The sequence below is a fragment of the Malaclemys terrapin genome, chromosome 4, assembly GCF_027887155.1.
Source record: "Malaclemys terrapin pileata isolate rMalTer1 chromosome 4, rMalTer1.hap1, whole genome shotgun sequence".
In the NCBI taxonomy this organism is placed as follows: Eukaryota; Metazoa; Chordata; order Testudines; family Emydidae; genus Malaclemys; species Malaclemys terrapin.
This window is the reverse complement of record NC_071508.1, coordinates 42,179,298-42,200,849: the sequence shown is the minus strand read 5'-3', so window position 1 is coordinate 42,200,849 and position 21,552 is coordinate 42,179,298. Positions and strand designations below refer to the sequence as shown.

Below are 21,552 nucleotides of genomic sequence, written 5' to 3'. Positions count from 1 at the left end.
AGGAGAGGCAATGCACTAGGAAGGAATAAGTGAGACACAAAGAGCTGTGCGATGGTTGCTAAGGCCTCATCTACGCTACCGGGGTAAGTCGACCTAAGTTATGCTACTTCAGCTATATGAATAACGTGACTGGAGTCGACATAGCTTAGGTCGACTTACTGCGGTGCCCTCACTGTGCTGCATCAACGAGAGATGCTCTCTTGTCGACTTACCTTACCTCTCTCGTTCCGGTGGAGTACCGGAGAGCACCCTGCCATCGATTTAGCAGGTCTTCACTAGACCCGCTAAATCGACCCCTGCTGCATCGATCGCAGCAGTGTCAATCCCCAGTGGGTGTAGACATGGCCTAAAATAGCACAGCGCAGATGTACACAGCTCTGTCAAGGACAGGTGCTAGGACAGTATATGATAGGGCCACACACCAGTACCTTTTAGGGATGCCACCTGTCCAAATTTTCCCAGGATCGTCCCTTTTTGGAGGCAACTGTCCTGTGAAATCTGTAAGGGCGCTCCGCACACACTGCCAGTGGTCCAGTTTTATGGGCTCAGGATCATCATTGATGTCCCAGTTTTTTCTACCTCAGAGGTGGCAACCCTAGTTCCTCGGGCACCAGGATGGCACAGCATAGGGACACACAGCTGTTCTTGGATTGCAAGCATAGCTTAGGGCACCAATGAGTAGTGGAGGGGTGAACCAGGTGTATCCAGGACTCTAGCAAACAGGAGGATACTGCACTGGCACGGTTGCACATGGCTGCAAGGCTAGTGGGTAATGCACAGCTTTGCCCAAGGTGCAATGACAGCAGAGAACACATACGCACAACTTGATGTACACATCATGCCAAGAAGTACAAAAAAAAATGGTAACTTTCTTTCTCAAGGTCCTACTAACAAGGGCCTAGGCGATATGTAAGGGTTAAAGCTTCTCAGAGAAAACAGCTTTTAAAGGGGAAATGCTGGCCCTAAAAACTTGACAGCATCCTAATGGCCTTCTCAATGAACTTGCTTGGAGAACAAAATGATCCTTTCTGTGAAACAGTGTATTTAGTAGATAATTACTCTCTCTTTCAGACTAGTCAGATTTGGTATTGACCCACATGTACTCTATGCTTCACCGTCACAGAGTTCTAATCTTAAGACAAAGTGCATGAATGAAGCATCCATGTGCTAGATAACATTTTTAAAATGTCTCACAGCAGAATGACTTAAAGAGAGCAATCATTATTTAAATATCTGTACATTCCAGGCAAGGATATGCATGTTGGAAAATTTCTGAAACACAAAACGAGAATTTATCCAAAGAACCAGGAACAATCCTGGGACAAACACTGTATTCTGATGGGGAATGAGTAGCCAAAAGTTGCAACCAAACCTCAAATCAATACATGACATCCTAGATCTCAGGCAGCTTTAATGTATACAGCTACAGACCATTGACAGAATGAATTCACACAGTAGAACCACTTTTAAAAAATATCTCGCCCTCTCTTCAGCAAGAAATTTTGCATGGCTTGGCACATTTTTAATTATACAGGGTAAGACAATTAGATAAACTGCCAGAACCCAAGATATTAACATACGGTACCTTGTTGGGACTGTACAAGCAGCACAGGTCCCTCCCAAAATATTAGTGATGCCGGGGTCGGACTCATCCCAGCTAGCTGCTCCCCTCCTGCCTCCAGTTGCAGAGCTCTCACACTTGGTCTCACACAGACTGAGCGTTGAGCCCTGATTCATGATTTCAGGCTCCAGCCATGGAATGCAGCCATTGAAAACTCAGAACTATTTTTACCCTTAACCAGCCGCAGCATTTCTGTCCTATAAAGATTTCTAAAGATAAAGCCTTACTCTAAGCACACACACACACACACACACACACACACACAGATACACACCCTCCTAACTAACTAGGATCTAGGGCTGCCTGCAGTGTTTAATTTGTGCCAGGGCTTGCCAGATATGAGCCCCGGCACCTCTAGGCTTGGCAGTTCATAGTCCCAGCACCTCTGGGCTTGCTGCATCAGTTATGAATGTAAAAATATTGCTTGAGCCCCGGCACCTCTTTCATTACAAATTAAGGACTGGCTGCTTGGCATTTAATGTGGCTTTAAGCTGCACAGCTGCTATTAACAAGAAAAAGCAGTTCACAACCTGACATTATTGACAGCCCTCAGAAGTCAAGCATTTGAGCTCAGTTGTCAAAATGAGAAATTCCTCAGCAATGCTTCACTTCAGGAGGTAAGATTAACTTGGGCAGGGACTGGCCATATTGTCTGTCTTGTACAGCACCAAACACGCTATCTGTATTTAACAGATATGTAACAACAACTTAGGCTGACCTTCGGACTCTAGTCGCAGATAAAAATCACTACATCTCTCAGCTCTGTTCTTACAAGAAAACCCAACCACGAGTCCCACACAAATCCTACAAAACTGACAGGGAATCTCAGCTTTCTTTGACTTTTTATCAAGGACATTGCTAAGCGTATTGAACTGTCTCAAATTCATGATCAGTATCCAATCACAGTCAGACTATGTTACAAGAGCTAAATCATAAGATTATACTGGCCATTATGTCAAAGTTCAAAGGAATAAACATTAGCAGCTGGCACACATTGGGTGGTTCTTCCTCTTAAGGATTCCTGCCATGTATTTAAGAGAAAATAAAATCTCTCTGAGGCAGAGGGAAATACAGAACAAAACAAAAAGAAAACAAATACCTCGCTTACTGCATAATTTACTATAATCAAACCTGTGCACATGTACTTTAGTAGAGGACAGCATATAAATAAACAGAACTATAATAGAGTTTAAAAGAGAACTAGATAAATTCATGGAGGTTAAGTCCATTAATGGCTATTAGCCAGGGTGGGTAAGGAATGGTGTCCCTAGCCTCTGTTTGTCAGAGGGTGGAGATGGACGGCAGGAGAGAGGTCACTTGATCATTACCTGTTAGGTTCACTCCCTCTGGGGCACCTGCATAAGCCACTGTCGGTAGACAGGATACTGGGCTGGATTGACCTTTGGTCTGACCCAGTATTGCCATTCTTATGTTCTTATGTTAACAATTGCATAACTGGACACATACAATGGGCCATATTCACTACTGGGAGCTCAATAACTCAAACCCTTGGTTGGCTCAGATCCTTTTAGGCAGTGGCAAAGATCTGTAAGCATTTATGAAGAACACACACAATGTGTAAAGTGAGATCCAAAATTTTAGGACAATTGTCAGTTAAGATCAAATATTATTAAAATAATTATTATTTGTATTATGAAAGCTCTTGGAGACCCTAGTAAGAGGTCCAGACTCAACTGTGACAGACACCATTCACACAGATAAGAAGCTGGTCCTTCCCCCATAGAGTTTCTAATCTTATGAGGAAAGACAGCAGGCAGACACAACAAACAGAAAGGGGGAAGCACAAGTTACTGGGGAGGCAATTATGATTAGCATTATTAAGCAGCCATCACAAACTACCAGCTTCCGGGACAATTTTAGGTACCAGAACCCTGACAGTGTCCCTTCAACAAGCAGCTGCAATGTGACCTATAATGCCCTGTTGTAATGACATAAAATGCAATCCTGTGATACAATGATGTAGGCCTGATCCAACGTACTCAAGGTGCAACAGTGCAACCTTTGTAAGAAAAACAAAAAGGCACACAGGGACACCTCTTTTGGCTTTTCAGCAGAGTCCCTCGGGCACTGGATGCAATGTTTCTGCAGCACAGAAGGATGTGGCCCCTTTAAGTAAATCTGGTGCCAGAATTCTACCCCCTGCTGGCTGAGTGCATTCCGAATGTCGGTTAAGGAGCGACGGGTTGGTGTGGGGGAGAAGGGGCATGCTGTGCCTGGGGAAAAGGGGCATGCTGCAGTTAGGTTCTGTGCATGAGAACATGAAACATACCTTCAGCGGGCCTATTATTTGACACCAATGACCTAGCGCTTGGAAAGGGCACTAAATACATAAAGGAATGATGTGAGGTTGTAATGTCTTGAAGCTCGAGCCACTTTAACCTAGTGTTGTGGGAAATAAAGTGGAAGCAATGCCGTTACTGTAAATGTCGCTCTCCATGAGGGAGTATTCCTAGTAAGCACACTCCTGCTATTTGTACAATGAGCTGACTCTCCAGCAGCTCTCTCTAAATTGCTATGAGCCACCAGAAACTCAGTGAGCTGCAGAAATCCAGAGGAGAATAAGACTGGCTAAAAAAAATACAGTATGCAACTAGCATTACAGCAACTGCCACCTCTCTATCCTGTGAATTAGGAAGAAAAGGCTCCCGAGCATTCAAGCAATAATCACCTGCTGGTTCTGTTGATAGCACCAACAATGTCTCAAATTACTGACTTTCCACAATGAAGAGAAAGGTTAAGAGAGGCACTGAAAAAAATCTTACTTGTGCTCTGCGGCAACTTTTGGGTCTCAGTCGTAGTCTACTAAATAGACTGTAGCAAAGTTCAAGTAATAGGCTTGTCTAATTTGATCACTATGGGCCCGATCCAAAGTCCACTGAAAGTTAATGGATTTTGAATCAGACCCCTGCTGTCTGTTTCACCACTACCTTACTCCAATTCTTCTTCCCTCAGCGTAACTCACTTTAAATCGATGGAGTATAAGTGGAGTAAGGCAGTGGTGAATTAGTCCCTAGATATTTAGGGATACCTAGGATGCCCAAGAACAGCAAGCATTTTTGTTTTAATTTGACAAGTCTTTGCGACATTAGGCAATATGGCTAGATTAGTGGCTACAGTGTGCATACATGCTGTGATCACCAGAGGAGACCTGTCCTCCAAGAGATGCAGAGGAATTGGAGTAGAAACTTCCTTCCCCCTCGGAATGGGTAATAGTTTAATGAAAGGATAATATGCCTAATCTTTATAATGAGAAGTCCATTTTACCTGCAGCACCTAAATTCTGAAACAAAGATGCTCAGTTTCTGTAGTAGTGTAGGAGCACAGAAAGATATCCTAAAATGGGGTTTATAACCAGATCTTCAGAGTCTCACTGACTTCATTGGTCATCCACGTGGACACAGTGGTCTATGCTAGCTGTTCCCAATACAGGATTCAGGCCTAACTTCTCACCCAAGACTGGGCATGTACAAAGCTATGCATCCAGACAGTCAACATCAGCTGGGCAGGGAAGGTGTTAAGGGAAAGCACTAAAGAACGTTCTATGTTAAGCAAGAAACAAACAAGGTACGTGAAAAGCAGTTTGCGCTGGAGAACATTTGTCCATCATGCTCTTCATGGTGAGAGATCAAGGGTATACTAGACTGGCTTTGGCTTTCTTGGGAATAGCTTGTCTGTTACAGCTGTACAAAGTCTGTTGACCTCTTTGTAAACTAAAGATTAAAAAAATAATTACACAGAAGTTAAAAGCAAATCTTTTCCCCCCTATAAATGTTATGCCTTACTGAAAGTAAAGTAGCAGCTTAGGAGTATTATTAAACAGTTATTATTCTGTTATTTACAGCCCAGTTGATCAAGAAATTGCCTGTGATGCAATCACTAGACAGCAATGGTTTAAAAATAATATTTACAAAAAAGAAAAAATTAAACACCCAAATCCACACAAATCCACAGATGTCATGCAGTAAGAATAATTACAGTGACTAGAGGAGATTTTAATACATCAAACAAAGATGGGAGGGTAAATGGAAGAACTGACAAAAGCAATTAGTAATATCGGGTGTCTAATTTGAGACAACTTAAAGAGGGATCTGGATTTCAGAAAATAATGACAGTCTTTTTAAGGTATCTTGAGTTGGGCACCCAAAAATCATTAGTTGCTTTTGAAAAATCTTGGCCTACATTTGTATGTAGAAAGGAACAGATATCATGAAACAATGTATCTTCTTTACATGTAACTGTATAAGATCACACTCTTTTGTGAATCAGAGGGGTAGCCGTGTTAGTCTGAATCTGTAAAAAGCAACAGAGGGTCCTGTGGCACCTTTAAGACTAACAGAAGTATTGGGTGCCACAGGACCCTCTGTTGCTTTTTACTCTTTTGAAACCAACATAAAGAAACAGGTAGAGAATTTGAGACTGGTTTACTAAATTTTAGTTTTTAATGTTCAATAAAAATTTCAACCCACAACAACATAATGCAAATGCCAAAACCCAGAAAGTTTTTCTCCTGTTTTCCTTTATTGTTTAAGATGCATGGCAAAGGAGCTCCAGCTACAAAGGAGAGGTTGAAGGAAAAGATTTGACAGCTGCCATAGTTCCCACAACTTCCTAACAGTGCTCAGAGGACACAGCACAGCCATCTCTCACAGGAATTGAAAAAAAAATGTGGAGAGGGAAAAAAACCAAACAGCACAGATTCCAAAACAGGAGCTTTATTCCATGCTTAGTCCCCAAGTTAACTGTTTTATAATCTCTCTGATCTTTGTCTGCACACAAATGCAAACACACACAGGTACCCATACACAGGCATTCATTTCCCCATGGGAAAGGTAGACTCAAGATCCAGTGCCCGCAACTAGTTGTCAACAGTGCCCATCAAAGAGACACATATTGAAGTGAGAAACATGAGAGAGAGAGAGAGCGTGCGTGCATGCTATAATGGGGCAAATTTTCAAACAGACTCTGGGAGCCAGTTTCTGTATTATGGGCATGATCTGTGCCCACAAAGGTGCCACTATTGAGCCTAATTCTGCAAGGTGCTGAGTACCCTCTACTCTCATTCACTTCTTAGAGGCCTTGATTATTTGGAATTAGCCATGGTTCAGCAGTCAGTGGCCAGGAACTGGTGTAGCTTGCACCTATGCAGACCTACAGTGTAGACAAGACAAGGAAAGCCGCAATTTGCACTAACTGAACTTCAGTTTCAAAAAAGAGTGAGGGCAACCAGTGCAAATTGTGCCTTTTCTAGCCTATGCTTATGGCTTGCACTGAAGCAGGTACACTGGGTGCTGGCCACCAATTGTTGAATCCCAAGCACAGACAAAACACACAACACTTCTCAGGAGATGCTTAAGTTCTTTGTAAGATTGGCTCATTAGTAATTAGTAGTATTCTCTAATTTGTAACCACAAACCACTAGAGGTTTAACCATTGATAACTAATCTCGTAACATTATGGGCACAAATTGTTGTGTGCACCAAATGTTGTCCATTAATGAAAATCTGGGGCAGTGTGTGTGTGGAGTTGTCACATATGAATATATTTGTTTGGCTGAAAACGTCTATAAAATTCCATGAAAAACAAAAACCTGAAAATCCTAGCATTAATGTCAAATCTGAGAAATCAACCTCTGGAAATCCCAGAAGCTTAGGTTCAACACTCAACTCTAACACTGCTCCTGATGGGTTTGCCTTCAGTTCTGGTCTGTTTGTATCTGTGACAGAGTATAACACCCCACCCCCTGTAGGCAAGAAGGGGTTAAAGGGCAGCTTTGGACTCAGGCAGCCCCGCTCCACCACAACTGTGAGGCATGTCAATCTTGGTGGAGGAGCCTTAAAGAAGCTGCTCAGTTCAAAAGGCCCAAGACAGACCTCTCACACTCAGCTCCCAGAGATGAGAACTGTAACAAGCCAAGCTACCTTAAGCTAACTATGAATATAGAATGGTAGGACCGATGACTGGAGGATCTGGGTAGGACAGAGAAACTGGAGCTGCTCCTTATTTCTATTAATTTTGCTTCTTTTTCTTTATTACCTTGTAGACTGTGACTAGGGGCTTGGCCCCAGGACAGAGTCCTGCTGAAAACATGAGCCTCCTGAGGAGAAAGTGGACACATTGTAGTTAAGTCACCCAGGGAAGGAGCAAGATCTCTAGCCAGACCCACCACAAGGGTCCCAGGGCTGAAACCCAGGGTAGAGGGAGGGACTGATTCCCTTATAACCACACCGGCAGGACTAGCCAGAAGACTCCAGATACAAGGGGCCAGAAAGACTATTGGACCTGGGACTATTGGGTGAAAACCCTGGTATGACACTGGCAAGACAGACGCTAGCTCTTGCCCACGCTGCAGTCATTAGCTAAGAACTGACAACCTTGTCGCTGGAGACCAGATCAGGTCACCTCTATGTTAGTTTTGCTCAAAACAGGTATTAGTCTTATAAGGATGTATTTCATCTTTAGACTCTCTGAAATGCTTGTAAGTTGCTGCATGTATTAATCTCACTTGTAATGTCTGTATTCTGTGCTAGAAGGAAATAGGACAGTTCAGCTTTATAACTTTGAAAATGTTTGCTCTGAAGTTGTGAACTCAGGCATGGGAATCATCCCACCCCTGCACCCCTAAATCCAGTAGGACTATCAAAATCAGATGGGCCATCAAAGATAATCAAAATACAAAGGATTGGTTAACGGCCCTATCGCACCTGGGAAATGCTACGTGTAAGGACGATCATACTGTGGGTTGAATGAAGGAAATAAAACAAAGCCACAGGAAAATTTTCAATCTTTTTGGCTGTTTGAATTCTGAAGGGCCCCAGACTCTAAACTGAAGCCAGAGATCGCCAGCGGCTGACTCCTGGGTCTGTACTGAAAGACACTTTGAATTGACAGATCTCTACAACTGTCGTTCTTGGGATTTAGATGGTCACTCATTTGCATGTTTGCTTGATTCAACCTATAAATAACTCTTATTTTTTCCTAGTTAATAAACCTTTAAGTTAGTTTATTACAAGATTGGCCACAGATGTTGTCTTTGGTGTGAGATCTAAGATATAAATTTATCTGTGGTAAGCGACTGGTCTCTTGGGACTGGAAGCAACCTGAATATTTTGTGGTTTTTGGCGTAAATACCATTTATCACTAATTTCAGCTTGCCTAAGTGGCAAGATAGACCGGAGAGCCTCAGGGGACTGTCTGTGACTCCATAGTAAGACTCTTATAGTGATCCAGGAGATCACATTTGTTACTGGCTTGGTGAAATCTAATTATAGAACATACCACTAGTTTGGGGTGTCTGCCATGTTTTTGACAGTCTGCCATGAGGAAAGCACTCATGGTCGTGAGTCACTCCAGACAGTATGATGCCTGCAAACCAAAGGTGGACCTGGCTGGTAGGCCACGCCAAAGGGGAATGACCAGCAGACTGGTCACCTGGACTGTAGAGCAGTGGTTCTTAACCAAGGGTACATCAACTCTAGATATTTGCCTAGTTTTATAACAGGCTAATAAAAAGCACTAGCAAAGTCAGTACAAACTAAAATTTCATAGACAATGATTTGTTTATACTGTTCTATATACTGTACACTGAAATGTAAGTACAATATTTATATTCCAATTGATTTATTTTATAATTATATGGTAAAAATGAAAAAGTCAGCAATTTTTCAGTAGTGGTGTGCTGTGACACTTTTGTATTTTTATGTCTGATTTTCTAAGTCTTTAAGTGAGGTGAAACTTGGGGGTTCACAAGACAAATCAGATTCTTGAAAGGGGGTTCAGTAGTCTGGAAAGGTTGAGAGCCACTGCTGTAGAGGACAAAGCCCTGCAACACCACATCGAACCATGAGGAGGGGCACCAATTGGTGAGTCCCTTTGTCACAGTATCATTACATATTATTTGTCGAAAAATGCAACATGCAACAATAACTGGAATTTCTTGTACAAACTCTAATTTCTCTCTAAGCTCCATGTTCTTTCCCAAACTGTTCCTGTCTCTCTCCTCTTTATCCCCTCCTTCTCCAACTACTCCCTTCCCTCTACCCCCATTCTTATTGCAAGTCTCCTGCATACAGGATTCATTCTTCTCTCTGCTCTGATTTGCTAATGTCATATTCAGTAAGGAAGATCTATTGGACTATATGTTGGACACAGTGTTACCTGTGTGGGAAGAGGAAGTAGGATATCTGGGTTCCATACAGCGGCTCCAGCTCCCAAGAAGCTAATGCTGGTGCCTCCAGGTCAGCTCCAGGGCTGCATGAGGGCAGCTCACCAGAACAGGAAGGAGGACAGAAGGGGAGAATAGTGCCCGCAAATAATTTGGCACTGTGGGTAGCTGCCCACGATACCAAATGCCAGCCCTGTTCAAAATTTCTGGGTGTGGCTAGGCCTCCTAATTTACTCACTCATTATGCCCATGCCATATCCATTCTAATGTCACCTGCGGAACTGAGGGATGGCACCTGGACCTAAAAAATGTTTGTTTCTTCTGGTTCCTCCACCAGCAGCCTGCGGCCAGCCAGTGGAACGCAGCAGTATGTCATGCTGTCTGCTTCTTAATGACTTCTTGTTCTTGTCAGGGTCCTCTGAGAGGCCCAAATCTCAAGGATCCTTCCTTAATCCTCCCATGGAGAATCCCCAAGTCAAAGTCACAGAGTACTTCAGGGGTCGGCAACCTTTCAGAAGTGGTGTGCCGAGTCTTCATTTATTCACTCTAATTTAAGGTTTCGCGTGCCAGTAATACATTTTAACGTTTTTAGAAGGTTTCTTTCTATAAGTCTATATTATATAACTAAACTATTGTATGTAAAGTAAACAAGGTTTTCAAAATGTTTAAGAAGCGTTATTTAAAATTAAATTAAAATGCTGATCTTATGCCACCAGCCTGCTCAGCTTGCTGCCAGCCTGGGGTTCTGTTCACCTAGGCCAGAAGCAGGCTGAGCAGGGCCTGAGGCCAGGACCCCAGACCTGGGGGGGGGGGTGTTTCAGGGGTCAGGGCTGGGGGAGGGGGTTCAGGGCAGAAGGCTGGGGTGTATGTGGGGGGGGTTCAGGGATCAGGGCAGAGGGCTGGGGTGTGTGGGGGGGTGTAGGACAGAAGGCTGGGTGTGGGTTCAAGGGTCAGGGCAAAGGGCTCAGTGTGTGTGTGGGGAGGTACAGGGCAAAAGACTGGGTGTGGGGGGGGTTCAAGGGTCAGGGCAGAGGGCTGTGGGGGGTGTAGGGCAGAAGGCTGGGTGTGTGTTGGGTAGGGGGTTCAGGGCAGACGGGTGCGGGGGGTGCAGGGCAGAAGGCTGAATGTGGGTGGAGGGGTCAGGGCAGAGGGCTGGGGTGCTCCCAGCCCCCTGCCCTGAGCAGCTCATGGCTGGGGGCTGGAAGGGATATGCCCTGTTCCACCCCCTTCTCCCAGGCTTCGTCCCTACCTCTCTGCCTCCTACACGGAGCTGTGTGCACGCTGCCACTCATCCCCCTCCCCCACACTAGGGCCATCAGCTGATTGGCGCGGTGACTGAGAGGTGGAGGGGCCGGAAAGCACCACGCTGGGGGAAGAAGGAGGGCGGGGGGGGGGAGAAGCTTGGCTGCCGCAGAACCAAGCTTCTGCCTCTTGCCCCCGCAGAGGAGAGTGGTGGGCGGGGGGTTCTGGGGGCCGGGACCACGGCAGGGAGCTGCGTGCCACTCAAAATCGGCACGCGTGCCGTAGGTTGCCGAACCCTGGAGTACTTCATCCCAGGCAGCACCTTGGTTGCTAGTCTGAAATGGAAATTCATATCCATCTGTATTCATGGGGTTAAAATGGTAGCAACCTCCACCAAAAACATATGTATAAAGAAACCATAGTTTTTGAGAGAAATAAATCTCCTGTATTCCTATGTGAATGTAAAAATTCCCAGTCAGATCCCTTAGTAGATAAATGGGTAGGAACAGGAGGATTGTACTCATCATCTACCAGACTGATATAGATATTCAGTGTTTTAACTTTACTAAATGCAACTGCAATGCACACAGCACCACTCAACAAGATAAAACACCCTGACTTCTTCAGCCTTTTTAATTACATTTTGAGCAGTGTATAAAAACAAAGCCACACGGCTTGTGTGAAAGAGCACTGGCACGTCTGCCTTATTACAAGGTTTACTTTTAAGACCATTCCCCTGGATAAGATATTTTTCAACACCCCTCCGCCCCCAAGTCCCTACAGAGAAGAGACAGAAAAATGGTTTTGTGTTTGAGAATCAGTCACCAGTTAGACATATACCAATAAAATATGGCAGCTTATGGCTGATAGTTCTCCATATTTGTGTATATTTGCCACTGTCCCCTCATCTGTCAAACTCCAGCTGTCTTCAACACAATGGATTTAGGAGGGGGGTTTCAAAAGCACCTAAGCAACTTAGGTATCTAAATCCTATTGATTTGGGTGCTTTAGAAAATCCCACTGTGAATGGTTGGTGAAATAAATACCCACCTAATTGTCCTGTCTGGATGCACTCTGATCTCCTTTGGAAAAGGCATTTACAAGGCTTCACTAAACAGTGTGAGCTGTAATCTGCACAGAGGACTGGGATTCAGCAAGGTGCCGAAGTATGTGCCTAACTCTAAACATGCGAGTAGGTCCACTTTAAGCATGTGTTTAGTACCTTACTGAATAAGGGCCGGAGATGGAGGCCTTTCTATTCATGTCTTACATAGCTAGTGAATGCTATTCTGCATTTTTCCCTACAAATAACACAAGGAGTTCCCAAAGAGATGATGGAGGATATTTCATGCTACCGTGACTGACTGCTAAGGAGATTCTTCTCTAGAACCACTGGTAGAGCATCTCCTCTGACAGTAGGAAGGAGTTAAACACAAACAATATCAGGGATTATTTGAGGCCCTGTATATCTGGGGCACAATGTACCCTCGGCAACACACTGAGTTCTATATTCAGGTCACACAGATCATAAAGCCACAATGGCGTCAGTACAGCTCTTAGTCCAGTGCTGAACAGCTCCCCCCACCCCAGTTAGCTTTGTAAACACTACTCTGTCTGGAACATAGAAGCTGAAAAGGGAAACAATAGTCTCCTAGGCCAGTAAGAAGCAATGAGAATTTGCACAACTCTTATCTGTCCCTCCAGTTCTGAAGCATGTAAGGAACTAGTGAAAGTGTGGCAAGGAACTTACATCTGCTTTGTTAATTAGGCGAGACGGAAGGAGTAAAGTCCACAATTAATAAAAGTTTGTGGCATTCAATAATAACATTTCTGCTAGTAAACAAAAGCACAACCTGTGATAATGACTGTGCTGTAGTGAAGATACCTTTCAGCAGGGTGTACCCTAGATGAATCATCTTAGCCACTTGTCATCCAGAATAAAAAAAAGTCCCGTACATTTCCTCAAATGATATTCTTCCATTGTTTTCACAAGGGTTGATATACATTCATAAATGGTGGAACTAAGGTGCTGGGGGTGTGGCAGCACCCCCGGGCTTGAAGTGGTTTCTATCATGCACAAGGTTTACAGTTTTGTTCAATGGTTTTCATGCACAAGGTTTCACAATTTCATTGTGAGGGTGCTGAAAGCCATTGAACAAAACTGTAAACCTCGTGCATGATGGAAACCACTTCAAGCCCGGGGGTGCTGCCACACCCCCAGCACCTTAGTTCCACCATTTATGAATGTATATCAACCCTTGTGAAAACAATGGAAGAATATCATTTGAGGAAATGTACGGGACTTTTTTTTCCCCCAAACTTCGGTTGACTGTAATCTCTTAAAGAGGTAGCATTTGGCCTTTCTTCATCATTTGGGATTAGCCTATGTGTGACTCATTCCTTGTAACTGCTGTATTATTTTTAATACCAATAATTTGCATGAATGCTACCATACATTCAGAGAACCAGATGACCAGCAAATGTAAATTAGCATAGCTCCATTCACTTCAATAAAATTACACCAATTTACACCTGCTAAGGAACTGGTTCATATATTTTTAAGGCTGAAGGGACCATTATGATAATCTAGTCTGACATCTTGTATAGCAATGTCCAAAGAACCTTACCTTGTAATTCCTGCCAGTGCATGGATGTGTGAAAACTTTCTTCCCTATTGCTGTCACTTTTAAAGCCTTCCAGTCAAGGTTTTACATTAACCTTTTACAACACTCCGATCCCGTACATCACATAAACCCAATGCATTGGAAAACTGTAAAGTCACAATTATTCTGGTTAACATTATATACTTGACAGCTCCATTTTCATTACATTTTTGGCAACACAGAAAGCTTTTTACTCCCCATTTAACAGCTATTTTTGTAGAGGCCACCATTACTATTAATATTACAGCATTAGTGGTTCTGGCTGCATTTTAATCAGAGCTGGTCTCTTGACACTCATCCAAAGAAGTAGGAGAATCACCTGTGTACCACCAGTTTGTTAGCACACCATTTTATATATGGGAGGAATAAGGAGATAAATGGGACAACCACATGCACCCATAAATGCAGCACAAGCCTACGACTTCCTACTGTTAGAGACACATGGTGGGTGAGGCAATCTCTTTTATTGGACCAACTTCTGTTGGTAAGAGAGACAAGATTTTGAGCTACACAGAACTCTTCTTCAGGTCTGGGAAAGGTACTCAGAGCGTCTCAGCTAAATACAAATTCAAATAGATAGCATATACCTCAACCACCTTGTCTTTCTAAGGGCTTGTCTATACTTACCGCGCTGGTTCGGCGGCAGGCAATCGAACTTCTGGGTTCGATTTATCGCGTCTAGTCTGGACGCGATAAATCGAACTCAGAAGTGCTCCCCGTCGACTCCGGTAATCCTGCTCGCCGCGAGGAGTATGCGGAGTCGACGGGGGAGCCTGCCTGCCGGGTCTGGACGGGGGTAAGTTCGAACTAAGGTATGTCGACTTCAGCTACGTTATTCACGTAGCTGAAGTTGCGTACCTTAGTTCGATTTGGGGGTTTAGTGTAGACCAAGCCTAATATTCTGGGACTGACACAGCTACAACACCACTGCATACTTTCTGTGGTTGTCATTTATTTCATAGCTTCCATCTCTAGAGAAGTGGGTATGACATTCCAGGGTGCAATTCAGACCAGTGAGAGGCTGTATCACTCCTGCCCTGCAAACTCGGGTGCCTCACAATGCTTTGCTGCTGTAGCTCCCACCTAGCCACTCACAGACAGTCTAATAGCATACTGGTTGCACCCTGAGTGTCTGTGTTTAGCTGCTGCATGCAGCCACACAGACACACTCTGGCTTCCACCAGCCTTGGTTACCTCTTGCAGGGTGACCTGAACACACTCCCAGACCCAGATTTTCCATCAAAAAGTATGTTCTGCACTATCCAGCCCTCTTCTGGACAGTCCAGATATATTAGGTTGGTTGCCCCTCTAAGGGGATCAATATATAACAGTTCAGTACCTTAAATGGAGTTGCCCACACAGTTCACAACTCTGGATTAGTTTTGATTAATGCTCACTTATTTTATTCTTTAAAGTCAGAAATGATTACAAAAGAAATAAAGATAAAACGCTTCCTAGTACTAAAATTTAAACAAACTAAACTTGGTTCAAGGTGAAGTCCCTTACCACATGTTCCCAGTAACACTGCTGACCAAACTCTCAGGCCAAGATGTGCTCCCAAATCCAACCGCTGTTTCTTTTTGTCTTCTTTGGTGAAAGAGAGAGAGATGGATAGCAAGAGGTAACTTGAAGAGCAAAACACTCCACTTTTATCATTCATTCACCCTTTCAAATGAGTTTTCCTGAGGATTACCCCTAAGTAAAATTCATTTCCACTGTGAGGATGGAGACAAGGAGTCCAGTGGTCAAAGAGGTTCCATGCTGTTGTTTGCTAAGATGCAGATCTGTTTGTTTCTGCCTGTTTCTTGCTGAAGAATGGCCATTTGATAGGTGATTGCCCATCAACTTCGATGACACCTGGCTAGAGGCATCAGCTTGTCCTTTGTCTATGAGAAACTGGTTTACCCAGACTTGTCTTGTAAACACATTTCAGACCTAAATTTAGCTTATGTTTATAACTTGACATATAATGTTGCCACACACATTTCACTGTTGACCAATGAGTTATTAGTTTTCAAATGATACCTCACAAGGCATATTTTGTACAAAGATTATAACAATTGTGTGTAGGATGTGAATACAGGGGTGCATTCATTCACAGTGGATAAACTGAAAGGCAGAAAATAGACCAACCTTCGATTTAGGCAACAGATCCTTTTGCATTAGTGACTAACCTTGACAGGGTCCCTACTAAACAGAACCTTGAAATGATATTGCAGTCTTGTGCTATAGAACTTCTTGACAGCTGCCACTCAGCTTCTGATAACCTATAGCAAACACTCCAGTGAATTCCTACCTGAACTGGAAACACAAACTGTTGTACTGGGAGCCTAGGCTTGAGGAGTGGCTTTGAGCTTTTGCACATCATGTTGGTGGAAGAAGTTAATGCCAGAGCTGATGCTTCCAGTCTCCTAATGCAAGTGTCTTAAATCATGGTAAGTGACCAACATCTCCTATGTGAGGTATGTGAGAAGGTATTAAGTAACCAAAAAGGAAAAGTACCCAAGGAAAGATGTAGGAAAGTTATCCAGTACAGTTGGAGACATTCTCTCTCTGTCTTAGCCAGAAATCATTCAGTTTTATATTTGAAGTAAGATAATCACATTTTTGTTCTAACTTGCCTCAATTTGTTCCATAGCTCCCTTTCTTATGCTCCTCCTATAGTTCCATATAGCAGCTGAATAGCAACATGACTCTTACTGCTTTAGTTCTAGTCAATAGTGTTCTGGTACCTGCAGTATTGTGAAACCTCAACAGTATGTGCATTTGTTGGGGTTATTGATTTTCATGGGTCTCTCCCAATATAATATACAAATGTACAAACAGTACAGTCTGTTTCTCCTGTCATGTATGTTGGCAATGTGACAGCATTGTGCTCCTGTAACCAGAATAGCTCAACCACTGCATCTTTTGCAGACAGCAATTCATTGGACAATCATGCCTAGTGCACAGATTTCTTTTTAACAGTTATGAATTCCTGATGAAGTTAAACAATCCACTTATGCTCTGGTAAGGGACTAGATTCCATGGTACTTGCAGTTCCTAGTATGTGGGAGATGCATACTTTCAGATGCTACGTTACCCCTTTAAATGCCTTACAAGGCAGCCTTTACATCACACTGGTTTACCACAATATACACAGTGCATTACCTCAGACCAGTATTGATGAGAAAAGCAGTCCTAAAAACAAGACAGAAACTAGAGAGAATACGCCACCAAAGAAGAGAGATACTCACTTTCACTTCTGTTGCTTGTTTAGGTCTTATGATGTTTCCCAGGAAAACCTGGTGGGGAAGGGAAAGAGAGAAAAAAAAAAACATTATCCAAAATCTGAAGTTAAAACACCAGAAAGCTGTGGGAGGGCAGAAATCATACATATGCCAGATAAGAAAAGCGTGCCCAGGAAATAACTGCAAACTCCACAGATGTAAAAGAAATATCACTTCAAGGTTATTTAACCCAAATAGGCCCAGATACTACAAATGAATACATGCATTTAACTTTATTTACAAGGTCAATGGGACTGGAGCACATTGTGACAGTTTGGGGGCTATATCTGAATGTGCTATATTTCAGCCTCCATTTTGAGAGCAACCATGATTATGTCCTTCACTGTATACCATAACTGCCATGTTGAATTGCATCAGCACTCTTGTGTTAGGCAGCCTGGGGCCTAGGTATCTGACCCTGAAGGAGAGAGAGAGCCATCAAAAGGCCATCAGCCCATTGAACAGCTTTCCCTGTTGGGGCAACAGGGGTTGGGCTACAGGTAGAGAGACTGATTTTCAATGATGCTCTGCCAACAATCCTTTTCTCATGGGCTGGATCATGGAAAATCCCAGCAGAAGAAGAGACGCAGGAAAAGGCATAACAGACTGCTTTTAAAAAGACCCGCTCTCCAGCAAGGGAGACACACCATCACCAACATAAACTATCCTGGGAATCAATGACTCTGGAAAAGACTTGGGGCATGGTAGAAGCAACTGTAATTGAAATATAATAACAAACACCCAGAGTCTCTTCCCTGTGTATCTTTTAGTAAGACTCTCAGAACTGCATCTGTGATAGCATGGAGCTATTGTTATTCAAATTCATCATTTCGACCTAATTGCAAATTCAACATTAGACATTTTATTTAATAATCGAATAGGAGAAGATGGTAAGGAAAGGGCAAGTCCTTGTTTAAAAACACGTATCTATAATATAATATCCCCAAACCTGCCAGGAATAAATTACATTTCCACTGAAATGTTCTTCCATTGCTGCAACAATTTTGACTTACTAAAAACAAAGATTGCCAATGGCCTATAGAGGTGCAGTAAGATCTCATCTTTGGATTTAGAATTCAAAGCCCAATATACCCCCAAATATTTGCAAACAATCCTGAGCAAGGACAAAATGTTAGGTACTATAATTATGATGCCAATCATCTATGAGCTCTTTACAGGTTGGTGGTAGAGGAAAAAAAAAAAGGGAGTAAGAAGGAAGCTACCTCTGATGTCACAATTCCACCAGCCTATGAATTTGTAATGGGTAGGACCCATTCTTCAGTCAGTATAAATACAGCAACAACATTCTGAGGACAAAGTGAAAGGTAAACAGATTAAGTCTGATACGTCTGAAAAATTCCTCTAGTTTTCCAGCTAATCAGTGAAGAAAGCACCTTCCAAGATGTGGAAGCTGCAGTTACATTGATGTGCCCAAAAGATGCGGTTACAGGTTACTTTACATTACAAATCTGCATTTAAAAAGTACCTGCATAGTTATTTATTAACTATTGTTATTTAGTAGATGTATTGTGATGGTGTCTAGAGGCCCCAATCTGGGCCCCACTCTTGCTTAGTGCTGCATCTACAAGTAATAAAGAAGAGTGGATGGGATTATTATAGCCACTGCTTACTTGCATCGCTTGTCCCCTACATTTTCTTATCAAGTACTGGGACCGTATTGTGTTAGGTGCTGTACACGCAAACCAGTATAATAAGAGATAGTTCCTGACCCACAGAGTTTACGGTCAAGAGGCGGATACTGTTTGCCCATTACTTTGGGGTACACTCATTAGGGTTACTCTTTGGGAACGGGGGTTCTGTACTTCTATCAATGTACTACTTGTGTTCTCATACGGAGCTCTACTTCTCCCTTCTGCAAGTTCCCTCACAATGGAGCTAACCTGGGTTCTTCCAGCCCCAGAATCAGATGACCACATGCACACATTAACAGAGCACGTCTGAGAGGACCAGATTAATCAGCACTCCCAAACTCACAATGCAATTAGGCAGCTTCAGTATTTTGGATACCAATAAAGGATTCATTACTAGAACTGGTCTGAAAACTACTGAGCTGGGTGTGTGCAGGCGTGGGTTCATTAACATCTGGAGCAGAGATTCCCCCATAATGCAGTGCTTTCCTGCTTTGCTGGTCCCAGAGCTCAGTGCGGTCCTTGCCTTGGAATCTCTGTTCTCCATTCTGTATGCTAATGAAGGTGCCTCTCTGTCCCATCTTTGATGCAAATGAGGCTAGGGGAGTTTATCCTGTCACCCTTGTCCGGAGGGGTTTAGGTGCGTCTTCCACTGACTTACAAAAAGTAAGTCTTTCTTCTGATCGGCTTTGGTTCAAGCAGAGGCTGGGACCGGGGAGGTCTTTCGTGGTTCCCCAAGAACACAGAGCTGATAGGTAACAAGTCCCCCCATTGATGGGGTGCTTGTGCTTAGCAATTATCCCCATCATATCCTTATTCCGTGGTACTGGGTCTGATCTTCAATCCATTGCAGCCACCGCATCAGTCGTTGGATCCAGCAAACCAGTAGAACCAGACCAATTGCTAGTATAATTTGGAAACCAATGATCACCACAATGGGGTGAAGCATGATATTCAAAAGACCTGTTACACTGGAGCTCCACCCAAGCAAAGTCTCTCACCAGCAGTGATAACCTGTGTTTTTAACTGTAGCTGCTAGCCTAGAGATCTCCTAGTTGTGGTGTTGAATCTTGAGTTTGCATTCTCCCCCAAAGTTCGGAGCTTCTACAGCTCAGTTGGTAAGGAGGGATGAGTTAATAGTCCCTTAATGGCAGTGAGACCCATTCCCAGTGAAATGAGGGAAACCTCCTTGTAGAGCTCAAGGTAGGCTTTCAAATGTTGTACAGTCCATATAGGCACAGTATCCTTAATATTACAACTAACAATAGTGGTTACATTACAGAAACAGTGATTAACGTAGGCACCATGGGTTGAATCCAATGTCCATTAATCAATACACTATTACATCTCATTCTTACACACACACACACACACACACACCTGCTTTACCAACATAGACAATAACAGACCCCTCTTCCTGGATAACATTGAAGGAACAGTGAGATTTATTCCCAGGTTGTGGGAAGAAGCATTCATCATGTTCCTCCAATGCTTGATCTTCACAGATATAGGCCAAACCTTCTTTTCTCTTACACCCTTTTACATGTAGTTATCATTAATCTGTAATCCCAGTGGGACTACTGGGTGGATTACTCCAATTTCTTTGCCTGCCACAGTTATTAGGAATAACTGCAAGTTTTGCTGGTGTTGACTGTACGAAGCGTTAACTAGTCTCCACCAGGGCCGGAGGACTAATTCGCCCTCCGTTACATGGGGCCGAATCAAGTTAATTGCCTCCATGGGAATTTGTCCTGCTATGGCTTGCCGAATCATTCCCATCATTACATTCTGGGTGAGAGCCTGAGTTTGCTCACAAGCTGAGGTCAATGAGACCTTATTCTGGAGGGACTGTACACCACACATCATTAACTCTTCATCTTTTTCTATGAGTCTTTCCCACCCAGGAAATACCTTACTGATTAACTGCTGTTCCTCACTTAACTGTTTCAAAGATGCTGTTAATGGGGTTCCCATCTTTTCTATATTTTCAGTGGCATGATAGTTTATTAGCCAGAACTTCTATGTTTGCGGCATCAACTAAAGAGATTCCTGTTCCTATAGGTGCAATCCAATCACTTAATTCCTTTTTTACTCTATTTACATGGTCAGTCCTTTGCCACATTCTTACCCATTCATCCCAACCCTTACGGCTAGTTCCAATCAAGGGAGTGCATACAGGTGCAGTGTGAGAGATATTCATGCCTTCTAAGTAGATCTGAACCTCCTTCAGAAAAGCCTGAGGTTGAAGAACCAAATGATCTTGTTGATCCAATTTCAACACATGGGGTCCTGAAACTGGGGAAAAAGGTTTGTGTCAGAGGGTCAAAACTGAAAACTGTTTTTTTTGTTGTTGGCCCAATTCCATTCTGTACAATCCAGGCTCATGGAATCCCTCCGAAATGGCAACATGCCTATAGAATTTAAACCAAATTGTTGGCATGAGCTTGTCACAATGTGTGCCCTTTAATGCATCTACCCAGTCTGCGGGGGCCTTGCTGAATCAGGTCGTGTCCAGCTAAAGTCCAGTTCAGCGGTTCCCAGTTTACAAGGAGCCATGTGATATTCTTGCCTGCTGGAGTGATCAGAGACAGCTGCAGTTCAAGTCCAGGTAACAGAGGCGTCTGGGTTCTGACGACGATGATGACACAGGGGCATGGTTGCTCCCCATACAGCAGAGGAAACCAAGACTATCCTGCACCTTCCGCCACCCGGGAGGCTGTCACTGGTTGTGTTTGATGGTGCGCATCCCTTTCGAGACCACAACAGCTTACAGAAGAATGGGACAGAGTCTGGGGTGCTCTTAGTTTCATAACAAAACTTGAGTGACTGCCCGGTGGCACTCTGCCTGCAATTGGCAACACTTTCTCAGGGCAACCCGAGGAGTTCCTGACAGTGTAAAACTGGTAGTGACACTGCAGGGCCAGGT

General features: G+C 43.4%; 1 protein-coding gene across 6 annotated transcripts in view; it reads right to left on the bottom strand.

Moving 5' to 3' along the window:
* Positions 1-21,552, bottom strand: part of TSPAN4 (tetraspanin 4) — a 712,007-nt gene that overhangs the window by 393,365 nt on the left and 297,090 nt on the right. For 5 of the 6 annotated variants that reach the window (XM_054025356.1, XM_054025357.1, XM_054025359.1 and 2 more), the window contains one exon: positions 16,945-16,992. Coding sequence is in view for 1 of the 6 variants with exons in the window: in XM_054025354.1 (XP_053881329.1) it covers positions 1,586-1,652 (67 nt within the window). In the remaining 5 variants the exon portion in view is untranslated. Of the gene's footprint in view, positions 1-1,585; positions 1,659-16,944; positions 16,993-21,552 lie in introns of those variants that run through there. The other variant, XM_054025354.1, reaches the window with a different exon arrangement.